This window comes from Dromaius novaehollandiae, chromosome 1 (genome assembly GCF_036370855.1).
Source record: "Dromaius novaehollandiae isolate bDroNov1 chromosome 1, bDroNov1.hap1, whole genome shotgun sequence".
Taxonomy (NCBI): Eukaryota; Metazoa; Chordata; class Aves; order Casuariiformes; family Dromaiidae; genus Dromaius; species Dromaius novaehollandiae.
Window position 1 is genome coordinate 116,348,274 of NC_088098.1, and position 20,105 is coordinate 116,368,378.

The 20,105-nt window shown below is 42.8% G+C and overlaps 1 protein-coding gene across 15 annotated transcripts in view; it reads right to left on the reverse strand.

The window, feature by feature from the left end:
- The window catches only part of TIAM1 (TIAM Rac1 associated GEF 1), a 201,776-nt gene that overhangs the window by 63,372 nt on the left and 118,299 nt on the right, over nt 1-20,105 (reverse strand). For all 15 annotated transcript variants that reach the window (XM_064524046.1, XM_064524061.1, XM_064524057.1 and 12 more), the window contains 2 exons: nt 6,115-6,562; nt 3,369-3,541 (listed from right to left, as the gene is read on the reverse strand). In XM_064524046.1, coding sequence (XP_064380116.1) covers nt 3,369-3,541; nt 6,115-6,562 — 621 coding nt within the window. The remainder of the gene's footprint in view (nt 1-3,368; nt 3,542-6,114; nt 6,563-20,105) is intronic.

Consider the following 20,105-nt stretch of genomic DNA (forward strand, 5'->3'; position numbering starts at 1 on the left):
CATGGGGCACCAGTATATTTTTCTGGAAGAGCACTATTCTGATTAGAGGCTTTTGACACAGAAAGAAAAATACTTCAAAGCATTCCTTTTCCAGCCTTTCAAAATAAAAAGCAAATCTTCTTAACTTTCTTACTAAACCTCCGGCCTTTAGAGTAGGTTGTAAAACAAAATTTACAGCCAACTCGGTGTTGCAGCAGACTTGCGCCGAGTGTCAACCTTCATCAGTAATCACACTGGTATTTGGCTCATGGCTGAAAAAGTAACAAGGTGCCAAACCACCTTGTCCTAATTAAACTTTTTGATGATACCTGATCTATAAATAGACAGCACAGTATGATTCTCCAGTTGCTAGCACAGATGAAGAAGGTCATCCTCACTGCTCTCCTAGCAGGTCACAATTAACAGCAAAGGATGTGGCTTACTGAAGCTAAGGAGAGATTCCCACAGAAGCTTGATTCTGAAAATCACATATGCACAGGCCAAACTCCAGACTGATGCTCCCACAGCTTCTGTGGGACTGAAAAAGGTGAGGCACATATGTCCCACAATGATATCATTTTCCTTAACTGAGGTTAGAAGACCTAAGGAGAAGGTAGGCTCTACATTGAAAAGACTGATCTTTTACATCCTGGTTTTTGTGTCTTCAGTTGGCTCTATGCAAAGTGTATTGCTTAAATTTAACAGGCTCAGGTAATAAGACAAACAAGCTCTCATTAATAAGTGTGGGTACCAATGTCTTACTGCCACTGCTGAAGATATGTCGATCCCTCCTTGCTGAGAAGTTTCTGCTGAAATTAGAGAAATTATTTGCAGAATAGGGGACAGCCTGGCTAAAGTCAGGTGGTGGAATCTCGCCCCACCAGCTATAAAGACATTTTTTGTATAGAAGAGAGTACCACTGGAGTTGAAATGAGATGGTATGTTTTGTTAACGCCTAGAAAAATCGTAAAAGCAAGAGGTCATATTTTTATTTCATTCCATTTTAAAACATTATCCATATGTCATTAGATTCAATTCTTGTTCGGGCTTTCTAGGGAGAGGGAAAAAAAAAAGAATCTGAAAAGGGTCCTAGGAGTTGAAGACTTTTTTGGTAGATGTGTGGGCAAGGGGAATCACTCTACTCCTCAATGGGAAGGACCATGTAAACAGGCTGCAAACATCTGATATATAAGTATGTGGTGTCACAAGTTGCTCTGAGCTTCTGGAAAATGCATGTGACATTTGCAAGTAATGGATTTGTGTAGGCACGATAAGAACTGACTGAGCAAAGAATCATAGTGTAGGAGGTGTATGATGTCTCTAGATGCAATGCAATGGCAAGGCTTGTTACAAGATGCCTGATATCTGTACATGTTACAAAGTAATCCTGTTTTTCTCCCTAAGTATACAGTCTCCATAGGATAGAAATAGTCCTCTTCAGGTCTGTGGTGTCTTCTCAACACAACAGCTACTACCACAGTGTGTTAAGTGTGGCTATATGTGAAAAACATTAGTAGCTAAGTAACACTGCTGAACAGCCATACAGGTGCTCAGCTGCTCTGCATGCATCAGAGCAAGCCCTACAGCGCAATCACTTGCACATTATTTCCACCATGATGGCTGATCTCCTTCCCTTCTCCCCAGATCCATCCCTTCTTTTTCTTCTGCTTCTACCTCATTAGTGTTGCACAGTTTCCACAACAGAGGGGACACATCAAGAAAAAATTTCCACAAGGCAACATAAATTATTGTTTTTCATTTGAAAAGGCTTATTTCTGCTCTTTCCCACAAAGTTACATGAAAATCTACCCATGACATAATGACACAGGGCTCTTAATGAATAAGGCCCTATGTTGCCACAAAAGAAATCTACTGAATGTGACCTTTTCAGTATTTAGCCTCCATTGACATGAATTTTATGAGAATGAAGGTTTTTCCTTAGAAAACTGTAAGTAAAAGAATTTATAATTCTTATCAGTAGATCCAGAGGTGATGGTGTACCCTGGCCTTTTAAATACCTGCTGAGCCCATAAGCAATCACACTTACCTCCTGAATGAAGTTCTCCAGGTGGCAAAATACATTTACCCCCTCAGAGAAGAGAATGAAGGAAAAAGGGGCAGCACAAGATTCCACTATGAGCTGAGGAAAAATCAAACTGAAGTGGCAGACATTTGCAAAAAATGTATTTTTTTCAGTGTGCAATCAGATACTCAGCATCTTCAATGATGTAAACCAGACCAGTCTGAGTCAGGAAAGCTGTGCTGTTTTGCTCCAGTTTGAGAATCTAGCCCCTTTTTTATAGCAGCTGAAAGGACCGATGAGACAACATACTATAAAAGATTTGTTCCGGAGTACAAGCGAGTGATGGCAGGGGGCACATCCTACGACAGAATAACTTGTGGCATAAGAAGGCAAGAAACTCTAAATACATTGTCACTGGAAAGCGAAATAGATAAGGTATTCCTCCAATGAAGAAAACTGGATCAAAAGAGGGGGAAATGGCACCACCATAGGCTGGCAATTACAAATAAAAGAATATTAATCTTCACTAGTTAGAATTTGCGGTAAGAAAGGAATGCTGCAGGGCACCCCTAAAAACCACTCAGAGATGCAGTAGTAACCAAAAAGCAGAAATATTTTTCAGTGAAATATATCAGCTAATGCTTGGCCTTTCATATAAATTCTGGATTTTCTTTAAAAAATATACTCTGTGAACAACGGACATTTCTATTTTCTGATTAAAAAAGCCCATGCCATTTCAGTCTGCTCTCAGACAACAGCAAAATGCTGATTAATGTCTCTATGAACAGAGGGCAACTGGATTCTGAACAGCCAGCGCAAATGAAAAGAACATCTGGAGTTCCAAATACTCCCTCGCACTTCAAACACCTTTTGGTCATGTAAACCCCTCCAGCCTCTCCGTAAGGTCTCATCTTTGATATATGTTTCTTGTGAGATGCAGATAGTGTTACAGAACATTTAAGGCACTGCTGTGTGTCCTGTACAGCAAGTGGCCTGCTCTGTGTGTTATAACCACACTGTCAAACAATACAAAATTCCTGATTTCTTACAGGGATGTAACAGTATTTCTCAAGGAATTAACAGCAAAGTTCAACCATCTACACAAGAAGGGTCCAGTCAGCCAATAAAACAGCAGATTTGACAGTGCTTCACATCTGGTGTTGGGTCTCTTGAGTGGCATTTACGGGATATATTGTATCCTTCCTCATACTCAGCCAAAGGAAAATCCCAAACCTACTGGAGCCAGCAGGATTTTTCCACTGATTTGAAACAGAGCTAAGATTTTCTCCTTGGTCTGTGGAATGAACAAGATGAACAAGGGAGAGAAAAAGAGAACAACCCTGTAAAATGTACAAACACAACCAACCTGAAAGAGGAATGCATCCCCAAGCGAATTGCTGAGACAGAAAACAAAGTCCTTCTTGGGGTGTTCAGGCACTGCTTGCACTATGCTGTTTTCCACCCAGACAGCGTGTTTTGGGATGCTGTTGTGGTCAATGCCAGATCTGCCATCAGTCTCATAAAAAAATAACGTACACCCTAAGAGAGACAATTAGATATTAGCAAACAACACATTTAAATGCAACAGCCACCCCACATCTATTCAATACTAATAACTGGAAGTATAAATCGTCCTTACAACTGCCACCGGGATGAGAAAGAACACTCAATTTGCTGGGGCCTGTTCAGGTTTTCAGCCTCACTGCCGAGACCACCAGCAAAAGCTCAGTTAGCCTTACAGCCCAGCAATTTCCACACCATGTGCACCCTGGCACACCATGAGGTACATGGTGCACCTCCGGCAGGGGCATTTTGTTTGCCCCCAGATGGGTAAAACAGAGCGCCATGAGCCAAGAAGATCGCGGGTGGCAAAGTGCAGCTCAGGATGAGAAACATCATTACAAATCTCTACAGGGGGCTCTCAGGCCATCCTGTCCCACCAAGGTGACCAAAGCAAGGATGGCAGCGCAGCTCCCCTCGCAGAGCCCACAGCTGTGAGCTGGCCCTGCCAGACCTGCGGAGCAGACGGGCCCGAAGGCGAACCTAAATTGCCTTGCCCGAGCCTCCTGCAGCTGCTTGTTACTGCAGTCCCTTGAAAGCAAAGATCAAGTGTTTTAATTACTGGATGCAGATGAATAAATGGAAGAAAAATGGTTTGGAAGGAGTTGTGCTTCCTGGAAGACTGACTTACCAAAAAAAAAAAAAAAAGGGGAACAAATCAAATCCTTATTCTGCTATAAGGTTTCAGCTGTGAGTCAGGGTGATACAGCTGAAAACAAAGCCACATTTTAGCTGAGGAGAGCAAACAACCTACTTGTTTTACAAAATCACCTTTACAATTCTCTGGAGAAAAGGTGCAGCAAATCTGTAGCCTTAGGTCTCTTTTTTTTTTACCTCAGTTTTCTCCCACCTTTCACCATTATCTACATTGTTTTAAATTAAAACTGGCACACTGTTTTTCCTCCACTGAAGAGAGTCCTCTTGGTGCAAAGTGATGCACTGTTTCCCAGTCAGCTCAGCCTCTCAGAAAACTATTTGCAGACAAACAAAAGCAGCTGTTAACTTCAAAGCCTCCTTTAAATACTGACATTATTAAAGGCACGGCAATCTAAGGAGCAAACACTCAACTTCGGTCAAAGCTCTTTAAAATAACATTGCCTTTCTGCTCATCCTTCCCATTTTTCCTCCCAGATGGCCCTTTGTTTACCGGCCCCTCACAGCAAGACCTTCCTGCCCCAGGGCCTCCGCTCCGAGGAGATTAGGGCTTCCCTCTGCCCTCTCGCCGCCCACAAGCTCCTCTTTTTTTATTTCCCCAGTCCCTCTAACAACCACAAGGAAGAGCTGGCACACACCATGTTTTTTGGTATTAAAATACTGCTTCCAATGCTCTGCAGGAAGGGCAGGACTTCAAGCCTTCTAAACTTTCAGGTAATACCATCCACACCAGGATATGTGGCCTGGTGCTGTGCCCTCCTCTGACGCTTTCCTACTTAAATCACAGACGAGGTCAGTTGTAGTTGGAAAAAGGAAGGTCCCAATTACTGCAAACTTTGCTTTCCATTTTGCTGCTACACAAAGATTAAGTAGAGGCTGCTTTCAGAGGCCAGCTGTAAGTTTTGCTGTTCCCTTAATATTCATTTGCATTTATAAGTACTCAGACCCCAAATGGGATCGGAGCACCATCCTACGATAATCTGTAAAAATACAGAAAGAAAAGAGTTGGTGGCCTGGAAAGCTATGGCAGTCAGTGGGAGGGCAGGGCACCCTGAGCTGAAGTGACTGCCCACCATCATGCAGCAGATGAGCTGCAGAACCAGAGTCAAAGTCTCCTAAGTCTCAGGCCACACCACAGCTTCCTCTTCACATCGCGTGCTGTGTTGTAACTCTTCTGGGTTTTTATATCCTTGAATCAAATAGAAGCCTCAGAGAAATCAGAAACCAACAGCACTAAGCACCGTAGAAAGGCACACAAAGATAGGTCTCCTGCTTGAACTGGCAGCCACCATCATCTCTAGTGAACTTCCATTATCTGATTCATGCTGGCCACAGCAGGTAATTAGTTTATCAGCAAGCAGCAGATGCGCTTCCTAAAGGAAAACACCCAGTGATCAGAGAAGGCATCCTAGACAGTGCCAGCAGGATTTGAAGCACAGCATGAACTCTGCTTCAGCCGCAGCATAGTCTGTGACTTCGACTACACGCATGCCAAAATGTGAGCATGTCAATGACCATTAAATAAAACCTTACTCTGAAAAATCGGGACCATTTCATGATACTTCCTATTAATTTTATTGAAGTTCATGGCAGCTTTTGTTAAGAAGCTAGGCTATTGATTTCTTTATCTTGTTTCATAATAGGGGGAAAAAAAAGAAAAACAGCATATGTGTAGTTGTCTTAGATGGAAAACAAATCATTACACATTCCGGCCCTTGTGCAGCTGCTGCAAACACAGCCCCTTGTAGAACTGGAGCCTGTCTTTGTAAACTGGTAGTATTTAAACACTAAATCATATTTACAACCTCCAGACTTTGAATTATGGGCCAAATTCTGCCATATCCCACAGGACAACTCAGATGCCTATTTGAAGGAACTCTTGCATGTTTGCTCTGTACCTTTCAAGGAAACCCAATAGTGCTTCCATTTCCTGCGCGTGGCTGACTCCACTTTCTTATTCTTTTTGTGCACCAGGAAGTTTTTCACTGCCAGAGCTCCAGCTTTCCGTACCGTGCCCTGGGCAGCCGTCAGGAGGATGTCAGACTGTCCCGGGGAGCTGAGGGTACCACTGCTTTGCTCATCACTGAGGGCAGAGCCAGCCTCCTCCAGGTTCTCACTGTTCGTGGTGCTCATCTCCAGCTCCCGGCGGAAGTTCTCGTACACCCCCTGGCGAAGGCCATCGCCTGTTGAGCTACTCCCACTGTCACTTCCAATGAAAGCCCGACTGGCCGTCGGAGAGTAACTGGAGTTGGTAGCATTGGAGCGTCTAGAAAGGAGGTCGGTATCGGTGGCTGCTCCCTCAATCCCACTGTCGGTGAACTCGCTCCCTTCACCTGCATTCACGTCCTAGTTACAAGAAAGACACAACATCAGATGAAGAGCCTGCCGTGCACTGCCTGACCAAGCCTAGCATTCTGGAGACACACACATAACCTGAAATTCCCAAGTCATACCATGTTTTTTCATGGTATTATTTTTTCTGCCACTGGAAATTCCTTATATCTTTCTTCTGAAGACAAACAACTGGAAGAAAAGGTCAGGCAAGCAGAACTTCCAGCACAGTTTAGGAAAGACCAAACACACAAGCATAATTTCAGGACGTACCTCTACAACCTCAACATTTTGGAATACGACATGTAGCTTCATCTGTTTACATTAGGCTAAGTTAACAGTGCTAAAGGTTTTGCAAAAGGAGAACATATGGTAGCAAAAACTGACAGTGTCAGGAAAAGTAGCACTCAACCTACACATTTTGAAAAGAAAACACTGATATTGTACATCTACACCTACAGCTGAAGATACATTTTAGATATCCAAGACTGTCATTTGCAAATTATATAACTGGAAAGGTACTTTTTTTCTCCTAAGAAGCTAATCTATTTGAAATTATTTCTGTCTGTGTTATTTCTGCATCCCAAGCCTTATGATGGGCCAGAATCCTATTGCAATAGACCCTGCAGAAATACAGCAACAACAGAAGATAGCTCCTGGTCCCCGAGAACTTGCAGCTGAAGAATCAGAACAGACAAGAATACGGACAGCTTGAGCAAGAAAGGAAATGATACAACAGAATTGAGATTTGGGAGGGTGGCGCACAAGCGGCAGAGCTTGCCACATGCAGCCAGGCTATTGCCTAAAGAGGCACTTTAGGGTTTGCTGTCATCAACGGCCACTTGTCTTAAAATGCTGAGCAACAAATTGGAGCAGTTCAGCAGCTGATGGACAAGCAGCTCAGACGAAGAATAGTGGCCTAATCACTACCTTCTCAGCACCCCAAGGTATTTGTGGCCGTTTTTGAAGGAAGACAAAGGCCAAGCCTGGTAAGTGGAGACAAATACCTTGTGTTTGACACTCAGGAGAAGAGGGAGCCAGGGAAGAAGATATAAAGAGGCAAGAGATAGGGCCAAAACAACAGGAATTTCAGCCTCTGTCACTCCAACAAAAGAGGCTGGTGCTTGATTTACAGGTTTTCAAAACAACTGAGGAGACTCTGAAAAGAGGCAGCAGAATATTTAATTTGAAAGAAAACTAACTTCTAGGTGTCAATTCAAGCACAAGCTGATGGACCCGAGGGCAGCTCTGCAGAAACTAAGAAACCCTCCACCAAGCTCTGTTTGAAATCTTCCTCCTTCTGTGGCGCAAGAGCCATATGATGCAACGGGGGGGGGGGGGGGGCGCAGGCAGTGGGGGCGGGAGAGTGGATGTTCCTGAATTGGACTAACTTATAAGGCATTAATTTGCAATGGATGGGCTAGTTCTTTATAAAGGCTGCCTCTCGAGGGAGACTTGGAGTCCAGCTGGAAGAATAACCACTTCCTTCCCTGCTCAGTGAAGACAGTTATCCAAGTCAGTCTGGTTATTTAATGCAACACATAGCTGATAGACAAGCTGCTCCGGACAGGCCAATATTCCTTTACTCCCACTGCATTTGAATGAGTTGAGCAGGGTTTCCTGTAAGCGCAATGATCTACCCACATAGAGCAGTTTTCATAACAAGACACTTTTTCCTGCTGTTCCAAGCACTTTTTTTGGAAGCCAATTACCTTCCCATTTCTTACAATGCTGCAAATAAGGGATGTGTAGAGAGCAGAACTAGTGCTGCTCAGAAACCAGTGTTTACACAACACTGCCATGAGTGAATTTCAGCACTCCATCACCAAAAGCTGGATGGTGCAATCCATGACAGTAACACTGCCTATGTGACCACAGTCAGGGAGCCAGGACCGGCACGATAGCTGTACACTCACAACACCTACAGACCCGAGGAACTGCACCTCTGTCAAGAGAGTCACCTCAGCACAAAACCAGAGCACCAGAGAACTGGCTCAGATCCATGATGTTTACTGGGATAGTTATATAAGCAGAATGACTGTTTTTTGCATTTGTTTTGGGGTTGTTTTTTCCCTCTATACCTACTCTATAAAAGTGACACACTTTTTTAAAGGGAAAAAGTGTGTCATTCTTATAGCATAAACAAATTTGCATTCTGCAGTGAATGTTATGTAACTGTGGCACCAAAAATTATTTGCGATTTTGAGATTTTTATTTTAGATAAATAATTTAATAAATACCTTTCTAGTAATTATTTTATCCATGCTATACAGAGAGTATGGAGTTAATTTGAAAAGCCTACCTTATGCAACTCTTAGAAAGTCTGTTTAAAGTAGGCCTCTAGAATTTGTTTGGCTTTTTTAAAAAAAAGAGCCACTAAAACAGACCCACAGACTTGAAGGAGATGATAGATTTGTAATCCTGCCAGCCAGTGTATACACAAAACCTTTTTGCTGCTTTTCAGCATATGTGGAGCATTTTTTCAAAACTCGAAGTCTACCTAGGGGTGTTTGGGGACAGTGCTGAAATGCAGGGTCTCGGGATTCCCAGTGCTCGGTATGACACAGCCTTCTTGCATAACCTTGATGAGACACAGCATTAATTGCCTCAGTTTCCCTATCGCAGTGGGTGTTATAGCCAGTAACTCGTATAAGAGCATAACGGCTTACTATCTATAAAAAAATGGGAAGACAGAAAACTCAATGAATGTTATCTACAATCAAGTGCTTAAATTCTAGTACATTTTGTAAAAATCTTTATAATCTTTCCATAATGCAAGTGATAAGACTTGGATGGGTGAAAAGATCTTTCCACCCTAATGATTTAGCCCTGCCCCCAATCTCCCTCTGCTTCCTGCACTCCCTTTTTCTCTCTTAAATCTCCCATATCAAAAATTTCCAGCCAACCGACTGAAGCCCTTTGGTAGGATGAGTGCCTGAGTATACAAAGGCCAGAATGGTTCAAAAATTACAGTCTGCTAATGTTGTTCATGTTTGTGAATTATGAAATGTAGCATTCAGTGAGATTAGTGCTTTATGAAGTCTGCTGTATGAGATGATTGCTCTGTGGGTTAGTAGGGTTAAGAGAATTCATTACACAGGTCTTTGACTTTTGAGTTCCCGCTGTAATGTCAGCTAGTTCTCATCAGAGGGTATGAAAAGCTCTCAAGAATCAGACTGGATTTGCTGTGGCCATCTCACGGTGCTATAATCTGCACACTGAAAGGCATTCAATTAAAGAGTTCAGCAGAAAGTTACAGAGATTTAGTATTATGCTTCTTCAGAAATAGGCTGAGGCTGAATGGGTAACACTCCAAGTCAAGCAACACTCAGTAGAAGGGTTTGATTAAGACATCACTAGGGGCACAGGATTACTTCGCCAAACTTTCAAACCAGGACGCTTAAGATTAAGTATCCCAACTGGTACCAGCACTGTGAGCAGCACTGCTCCCCAGTGCTGAGATGGATGGGGATACGGGTCCCCAGCTTTGGGATCCAGCCTTCAGTGCTCCTACTGACGTGGCTACCACAGGCTATTGCCCAGACGCAAAGGGAACACCACGTGCTCCTGTTTAAGAATTACTCATGTTTCCTGCTCCATTTCTCAAACAGCCCCACAGGCGACAGCAACATCTCCTCCAAGGAAGACCTATTACTGCTCTGGTGCCATTACAGGATGTGTCACAAGGGCTTTCTAATGAAACAGGCATCTCAGACTCTCGCTCCTGGATGAAAGGAGATCTCAGGTAAAGACTCCGAGGTCAACAGTTAGTTACAGACACTGCCCAGACTTCAGTATTCACGTTTCTCACTCTTGCCCAGAGTCTCTGCAGCTGCCCATTAGGATCCAGACTGGCATATGCCAGCCATATCGCAGGAGCTGGGAGACATCTGAACACTGCAATGTGCACACTTCTGAAGCCTGGAGTTTGGGACATTACAAACAGAATACAACTAATCACCAGCAAGTTACTCTGGAATTCGAATGACTCTCATCAAGGGGCTCCTTTTCATTTCACTAGTTTAAAAAAAAGAAAAAATTTAACTCTGTGTAACAATCAGGATATTGAATTTGGTATTTTGCACCTTGCCAGAGATCCTATGTTTTATAGTTTCAGCCTGGCAAAAAGCTGTCTCCATGCAGAGGAATATTTTTGCCCAAAGAGAGTATCACAGGAACCAAATGCAAGACTGGAACTAAAATTTGTACTGCCTCACTTACGCTTCCTACTGCTGTTCACCTAACTTCAGGCCTGGGAGGGCTGGAAGGCAAAGCATGAAGGAGGTGGAAATCTTTAAATTTGTCACACAAACTACAAAACATGTAGCAAAAAGAAAAGAAAAAGTATTTTGTCCAAGACAGATCATTTTGTCCAAGACAGATCATGGAAGCCACGGGAATACTAATTCCTGGAATTTTCCAAACAGAACAGGTCTTCATCCATGAAGAAGACAAATCAAATAAACAGGGGCTTTGTCCCTTTGATCTAATATTGTTATATGCAGTGCTGGGGAAAAGAAGCATAAAAACTATTGACTAAAGGGAACTAAACAGGATCTAGTGGCTGTACTGCATTATTCAAGTGCCCTGATAGAAAGGCAGCAACTGATAATGCAGCTTTCATCAAAATCTTGTATCTCTGCTGCTGTTGAAGATGGTGGAGTAATGGCATTATTTCTTACATTGACAGTGCTATCATATTGATTGTAAATATCCAGAGTTTATGAAAAGAGGTTCAGCAGACAGCAATTTATCACACAGATAGGAATGAAATAGGAGGGAAAGGTGGAATGCCCTGGGCCAGATGGATGCACTGCAGAGTTAAAAACTAGAGACGGATTGAATGCTGTCATTGTTATTAACAGCAATGAAATGAGGCCCAGCAAGAAGGCTACATGCCAGAACAGCTAAAACAGCCTTAATAACAGCCCAGAGTAATGAAGTGGAATTATCACAGCCCCATCAAATACAATTTTACTGATAAACCAATTGTGTAAAATATTAGTGGAAATATTTGCAACCCACTTAAATATATGTTTTACATCTCACATGAACATGGGGTTTCATGCAAAGCAAGCTATTGGGAAAGAAGAGTATAACACAAGCTATATGAAGCTACCATACCAGTGCTCTAGCTTCTGCATTCTCATGAGATGACTACCTTTGGACGCCCACTATGGTCGCCTTTGTTTAAAATTCTTGCTAGATTTAGATGATATCCAAAAGCCCTCATACTAGAAAAAAGGGCAACCTTCAGCTGGTGAGGATCAAGTGAAAAGTTTTGGGGGTGGGTTCCAAGAGTCCTTGTCATCTTTTTGAACACAGCTGGTACTGGCCTCTGTTAGCAAGAGGCCACTGGATGGGATGTATCTTCCCCAAACACTCTGGCTCATGACTGGAAACATTCAGAGTGCTCACAACAATGATGCACTTATCAAGCTTTCCACCAAAAGCACTGTTAAATACACTAGTGAATCACTTTCTTCTGCTTGACTGATAGCAGTGATTCATGGGCACTTTAGGCATCCTGGACTGACCTAGTAGGAAAACTCTTACTTCTCTAATATAAACAGCTCCTTACATGGATAATACTTCTTTCTAAATTAACTATTAGATTGAAATTACTGGCTAGTAAAAGATGCCTGAATGGTTTCTTTCTTGGAAGGTGCTCCATTCGAGAGGACACAAATTCTCTGTTCCTCATCCTGTTTAGCAACAGAGTTACTAGTTGTGAACATTTAGCAACATCCTGAAATTGCGCATAACTTGTCTGATTGCTAGTTAGGCAAGCACCACAGAATAAACTTAAAACAGAACAGGTAAACAACCTCACAGTTTGTGTGCTTTTATATGCCTGGTATCTCTTTGGAGCTCCTATATAGAACAAGATTGTCCTCATGCTGTTTTTCTTTTCTGTTTGGTGCTAATCGTATCATCATTCGGTGGTGAAGATGTTCTGCTTAGGTACGATTTTCTCCAAATCAAAATGAAATCCTTTCACCAGAGTAACTTGATCCTCTGCTAACCAAGACATTACTAGACTTATCTGTCTTGAAAAGAGTCAAAACTTTCCAGGAAGCTGGACCATTCATAAATTTCATCTAAACCTGATTGATAGGGAGAAATGGTTTTAAAACTGCAATGGAGAAACACAACAGCAGCTCAGTAGCTTATTCTGTCCAGAGGAATACAGGTTTGAAAACTGTTAAAAACATACTGAATCATGTCCACACAACTCACTATAAGGTCAGAGGGATTATAAGAATTACATGAATGAGATCTGCTAGTACAGTAATGAACACAGCTCCTCAACCAGACATTGGGAGCTGATATTAAAGAATGCTTATATCTACAGGTCTGTGTACAGCAGGGCAATGCTATATGAGAATTAGCTGGGCTGTACTGGATTGCTAGCAGGCTTTAGAGAAATAATTTGACAGCCACAAATCAACATGAGCAATGCAGGGCAAACTGAAGGGGTTTTCTGTTTGATGGGTTGGGATGTGTTTACATTTCTTAGGAGGGCTCCCAGATCCGGTGAGGCACAGTTACAAGCCAGCTATGCTTTGTATGGGGATACCGGAATGAGATGCTGAGTTGATACCTTTGGGAATTCAAAGAGATCAGATACTGATATGTAAAAGCAGCTTTGGTTCCTTCCTCCTGTGCAATCACAACAGTGGTGCAACAGTTCTTCACATGTTTGAAAGAACAAAAAAAAATCACTTATATACACTATTAAAGCTACTTGGAGTGGTTAATCAGCAAGTAGGTTTTAGCTGTGATTCTCTGAATTGAAATTTACTCGAGACAAAATAATACTATCCCAGACCTCTATATATTTCTCCTAGCAGTCAGCTTCATTCCTGTCTTCAACAGTTTATGTCACAGTCACAGGTTTCTGGGCAATGCTGACCATTCCCTTGGAAAGGATTAAGGAATGGATTTCAATGGATTTTGGTTCCAGAATTTCTTTGTGAATCAGTACGGTGCAAGTCTTGGTGAAGGCTGTATAGATAGAAAATGTTGCAAACAAAACTGTCCCCCATAGAAGTGCAGTGAAATAGCAGGGAGAGCTTTAACCTTCTCTCCAACTTACTGTGGAGCTTTTTACCAACTCGTAACACCTTGTGGCATCAGTTTGCAATCTGTTCATATTTGAAAAGTTACTTTTGCATCTCTGAAAGTTAAAAGTATTAGGGAAGGGCAATGGGGAGGATGTTTTGGTTTGCTTTATAAAAAAAAAGAGAAATTCATGTCTGTTGGAGAACACACAGTCAAAGGACAACAGACCCCTTAACAGGAAACAGCTCGAAGAACTACCATGGGACCTGAACAAATCAGCTTTTGCCTGGCTTTAGCACTGACTTCTGGGGGGCTAAAGTATAATACCATGAATGAGAATCAAGCTGTAATCCAGTAAAGTGTCTTGCCGTGTGGTCCCAGCACACAGAACCTTAACACACAGCTTGTGACACCTGTCCAGATTTGCAGTGGAAGCTCACTTTTGGTCCTCCAGCGGTGGGAGGAAGTTTCACAGTTCTTGAGCACTGCAGTATTTAATCCCTCTGTTCCAAAGGACATGCTGAGGACCCCTCAAAACTTATCTTGCTTTCATCCCAATAGACCACCCAGACGAAGAAAGCTTCTAGAGGGATTGAGCTAACCATAAACTAATGCAAACAGCCTGACCACGCTCAAGTTAAAGAAATGGCAACACGCTTAACCAAAATCCTCAAAGTAAAATACCGGATTAGGTTACTTCTTGTTCACTCGGTGCCAAGAAGAGGCAATTCTTCCTAAGAAATGTAACCAAAGGGGTAGGAGAGGGAAAGAGGGAAAGGACGCCTGGAACAGCAGCTTGAAATCAAAACATATCTTTTGGGAGGTTTCACCTGAGCAGTCACGTAACTTAACGAAGCAGGGAAATGTCTGCCATTTGGGATGATGACTAGTCACAGGATCGCTTGCTGAAGCACTCTTGAAAGAAACGTTTCAGTGGAATGCTTCATTGGAAAGAATCACTACTGCAAATTGCATCCATCTAAGTAAGCACAGCCCATCAAACAGTCAGCTGAAGCAACCTGTCTGTGATTTTTAAGTGGAAAGTACTTCTAAAAACATGCAGCATATATAGGTTTACAGAGAATACAATTACTGCCAATGGTACAAGCACTTCGAGTGTATAAATTTCAAAGTCTTGCTGTTTAAAAAAATTGACTGAATGGAGCTATATCAGATATCAGGACTGCTGATTGCTTTCCATTGGCTTCGGACCAAAAGCAAAGGAAGAAAAACAATTAAGATCTTCAAAAGAGTATCAAAATATTTGCCAAACGGAGACCAAAACATTCATTTTCACATGCCCCTTTTCTTGACAACATTGAGGCAGAGGTGTGCTCTCTGAAGGGAGGGACGGCTGTTTGCTTTAAAATATCCTGACCTGATCTAATCTTATCCATCTGGGAATGGGAGCCTGGTGACAGAGCAGCCAAAGCCTCTTGCCTAAAGATTCAAGCTTTTCTCCAGGCTCATGCTGAATCCACTTCCAATTAGCCAGGCTATAAACAGCTCGTTTGGTCTAGTCAGATGGGTCTGGTCACTCAGATGCACTGAGAACTGCAACACTCCCTGCCTGCCCCAGCACAAGGAACCACCAGGACCAAAGATGTGGATTCACGAGCAGTTTACACTGGTTTAAGCTTGGGCTGCCACAAAGGGGTGGTTACGCCTTCCCCCCCAGCCCTATTCCCACCCCTTGCTTTGAGCTGGTGCCAGCGCTCAGCCAGCTGTTTGGCTAGTGGCTGAAAACATAGATGTGTATGTTTTTAATAGGGTTGTTTTTCAGTGGGCTCAGCAAAGTGGTTTGGCTGATAGATGCTCTCCCATGGGATTCAGCCCCTGAGTCAGGCTAGCCAAACTGGTTGATTCAAGAATCTTTGACTTTCTGAGATTCAGAGAGCGGCTCAGGCTGTATCTCAGACCTTTGGAAAGACCTCAGTCAGAAAGGTGATACAGAACTGCATGAATAGGGATCTGAAACAGCAAGAGGCACGCTATCACTGAAAAACAGTAAACATTTTATTTTTAGGCAGTTATTAAGCTATGTGTCATTAACTGTAATTTAATGATAAAGAACTTTAGCATGGTCTTTATTTCTTTCTTTGATTCCATCTGGAGTCAGATGATTAAGATTCAATGATCTGGGTCAAAATCATTAAGAATTGTATTTAGGTTGAAAACAGCTACGTTCCCAGGCTACAAACTGCAATACAGAAATAAAGAATCACTTAAATCAGAGAAGAGATTCAATTGCTTAAGATACTTGGTTTGGAAGAGAGATAACCGAGGAGGGCTATAAGAGAAGCCTGTAAGGTCACTAACAGTATGCAGAGAGTGAACAGGATACTGTGGAAGCCAAAAGCAGCGAATCAATTCAGAAAAGAGAATTCATGGGGGACAGGTTGATCTGACAGTCTTGGATACATTCCTCACTCAGGAAGCTGCAAATCGCTGATTTTCTGGGATCGGGGAGTTTGTGCTAAAGGGAAGTTCACCCCATACTCTCGCAGTTTCTTTCATTTTCTTTGCCTGAGCACTTGCTAATTGGGGAACAACATACTGGGCTGGATGGATCTTTCATTTGACCTAGTGTGGTCCTATTTATGCTTGGAGGCTATATCCTCTATGACACAGCACCATTCGTGAAGAACTTTTACATAGCTTAAATAGAAAAGTATCAGCTCTCTGGAGTGTAGCCATCCTACAAAATGTAATGAAACACTATAACCTGACACAAAATTCTATGAGATGGTAAAAAAAACCAGTATCTACTTAAAAGAGATTCTAAATTAGTTTTAGACTGGTTTCTGTGTACAACCTGATCTAATGCCCAGGAAAACCTTGATTTCATCCCTATCTTATTCTGCAAACCTTTTTATAAAGGATTTTTTAAAATGGATCCCATATTCCTTCAGGCTCTCTGCACAGCCCTAAATATAGAAAAAATTTGAAAATCTGACTACAGGGGATTTAATGTGCCAAAGATGTAGTTTGAGGTTGGCACCGAAACACTTGCTGTTTCCAAACAAGTTAGACAGGAAATTTGTTCACTCTCCCCCTATTCAGTTTCACAACAAACACTGGACTGAAGACACTGTAAAGGAACTTGCTTTCCCTGTAGAGCCAAAGCACATCTTACTGCTGTTCCTTCTTAAAAGTTATGCAAAAATCTTGGACTGCACCATTGTAACATTAATGCTATAATTGAAACTCCTGAGAATAATCCAGAAGAAATTGCAAACAGGCCTGCAAATCTCACATATGGACTAGCCATGAGAAGAGGACAGAGGTCCCCCGTCTCATATACGAGTGATCCACCATGTGGAAATGCTTTGGCCATTGTTTCTCTTTGGATTTTAATGAACACTGGACTTATGATATAAATACATGATCTAAATACAGCTTTTAAAACACAATCACTCCCCACAGAAAAGACAGTCCATCCATTGCTTCATACCTACCACGGACCACAACTAATTCTTTCCCTACAAGCCAAACACCAGCGCTGGAAACCTGCAGGGGCCCCGGACGTCAGTGGCCACTTGCTATCAGCTGCCGTTGCCATCACCGCCTTGACCAGGATGAAAATCAGCCAGGTAGGAGTAGGGCTCTCAGGGCTGGAGACCAGCAGTGCTTAGGGCTGGCTCACACTGACCCACTGCAGAAACCAACAAACAGACATGCTGCCGGCCCTGCAGCGTGGGGAGCATAGTACGCTGTGTGAGCAGAGCATCTTCTGTACGTGCGAGATGTGTCCCCCTGACTGTCCTCATACTCAAGGTGGAAATGTCAAAAAAAAGAGGGTCATACCCTATGCAAGGTTGTATCCCCCCCAGTTTGATGGTCTAGAGAAAAGAGCAGTCAGAAACTACCCGGGGAGGGAGAACATGGAACAAGTAGGTGGCAAGACAGGTGTGGAAGTAGCACAAAACCCCAAGGTTTTATCTCAAGGTTTCCCTTCCCTAATTCGCCTCCAGAGACTTTAATTACGGCTCTTGACAGCGGAGGAAAACAAGGTTAAGCCTCCCTCTGAACAGCCACCAGGGGAAGCAGGAGGGAGTCTCTTGTAGGCAGATGTTTAGCTGCAAGCTGGTCATAACAGAGTCATTTCACAAAATCTTAATCTCAGCAAACTGCAGGATTCTGGGGATCTCACAACCCACAGCCAGAACAAGCTGTAGCCAACAGGAACTTGCCTCCCTGTAAGCAAAAATGGGTGAAAATGTCAGCCAATTAAGCTTTTTCCACCTACATCACATCAGCTCCAAAAGCCAAACAGGATCCCAACAGAGCTCTATGGGAAGTCTGGCTTCAGCAGATCTGAACCCTTAATGTTAAAATGCTACGAAAACAGAATGGCTTCGTGGGTGCCCCAAAGCCACTCTGTGAATATTAATTGCTTGCACATGTTGAAGTTAATTATCTCTCCAGCATTAAAGGCTCTCCTTCGCAATTAATGAAAAGTGACTCCCACATTTCAATTTAGGTTTAAATTTGGAAGGGAGGGAATTTTTTAAAATCCTCTTAAATACAATGGCCATTAAAGAGGTTTTAAAATTTTTTTTTATGTAAATCACATACTTGTAAAGAGCCCATGGATAAAGCATTACTCCAAAACATGTATGGCTGTGATTCCTGCTTCTCCTTTTTGTCATACATTCAAGGATGTGTTTTTCCAGCAGCAGTGGTCAGCAAACCACAGAAATTTTAAGTCACTAGTAAACTGTAAAAAACTTAGCCCATATACAAATCATAACGATGTGCATATGGTTGAACATGCATGTAACAGTGGCTCGATTCAGGAATCATACAAGGGCACCGTTCCATTGCCATGGTCTCAGTCTTGCCACATGCTCAGTGCCTTCAGCTCTTAGCGACCTCTTGGGCAACTGGACTGGTCAAGAACTACCTACAAGTGGCTACTGGGATCTTCCAGCACTTTAAGCATCAGGGCAGGTGAGACTAAAAGATCGTGCAAGTATCTCGCCAATGAATTTCCAAAAAGTGAAAAAGACATTGGCAATTATAGCCCCAAACCCCTGTGAGGATTGGCAACAGTGATCAGGGCAGAAACCTCAATCCTCGCTTTAAGGCTAAATTAGGTGACTTTGAACAAGTTTCTCAAAGTCCCTAGCTTCCTCTACATTGTTAAATAAAACAGGGGCAGTGACCACTTGCTGTTCTGGAGGCCAAGAGGAAAAACTGACTGCGTCCACACCACATTGCACTTTGCCTGGGCCACCTCTGTGCGGTGTCCCTGCGACACAGCTACTATTTTGGGGAATGGGGGCAGGGGATGGACATTCACAGTTGCATAAATAATGTGAAAGTTTTGCCTCAGGCCACTAAATTGTTTTTAGAGCATGAAACTGAGGGCGTGTATTGGAGGCTCTGGGGCAACACACAAGGGGGTCACCAACAGCATGAAGCCCAATGAGAAAGTTTTGAAAGATTGAGAAGGGTAGAGGGAGCCAAAGCAGTATCACCGGCAGGGTATGCCACCCCCCACGTTGTACCCAAGTAGCGGCTGGCACCGAACAAAAAGTGCCAAGAAGCACAATAATGGTGAGCCGCCACAGCCATCTGCTCCGTCTCAGCTTCTGCCTGTAAATTAGGGTAACCATCACGCTGTACTTCACAGCACTGGTGTTGGGTGAGGAAGAACAAAGTGCTGAGATACAAGACTGGGGATCACACAGGTAGCCCTGGTACAAAGACAGGTTGGTAGCTTCCCACCCCTTCACCCCATCCGAAGCCGCCTAATCGGCTTCACCAAGGAACTAACCCTTCAATTTTGTGTGCAAATTTGTACATCCCTTTCACTCTGTCAAACATATAACGAGAGTAATTTCCCTAACCTTGCTAAAGGTAGGTCCGGGCTAACATGGAAATCATTGCTGACAAAGTATCTTATATTTACTGCTTGCTGCTAGAATTACAGACTTGGAAGGAATTTTGACCTTTCCAAAGCTTTAATTTTGTTGATTTTATTTGTGGCAATAATAATCACTGCCAAGACTCCTTACAGCCACTGTCTCCAAGAGCAGGAGATAAATTTAGTGAAACCAGCCCACAAAGCGATTTCACAGGGTAGAGCTGAGGCCTCACAAAGTGGAAAACAAATTCATGACTTTCACTAAGTGCCTCAGAGGAACCTTCTTAATAGCAGGATAAGCATCAAGAAGGAAAAAAAATGGTTCACTATTCACCGACAACACTTCTCTCTTTTTCTTAAATACACTTGAAAGAGGGCTGGAAGGCAGCAGTTGCACTTAACAATCTTTAATGAAAGCTGCTATGTTTAGGGCTTCCAAGTAACATCCTTTTTTTTCGTTCTCCTCTTGCTTTTTATCCTGGGCTGTCCTGATGGAGCACCAAAGAGTTTCTATGCTAGGGCTGTAAAAATACCTCCAAAAATATAGAGCTGATTTTGAAGTACAAAGCTGCAGTTGTGGGACACTGCAGCATCTGTTTAGGACGTCATTTTTATATTTAG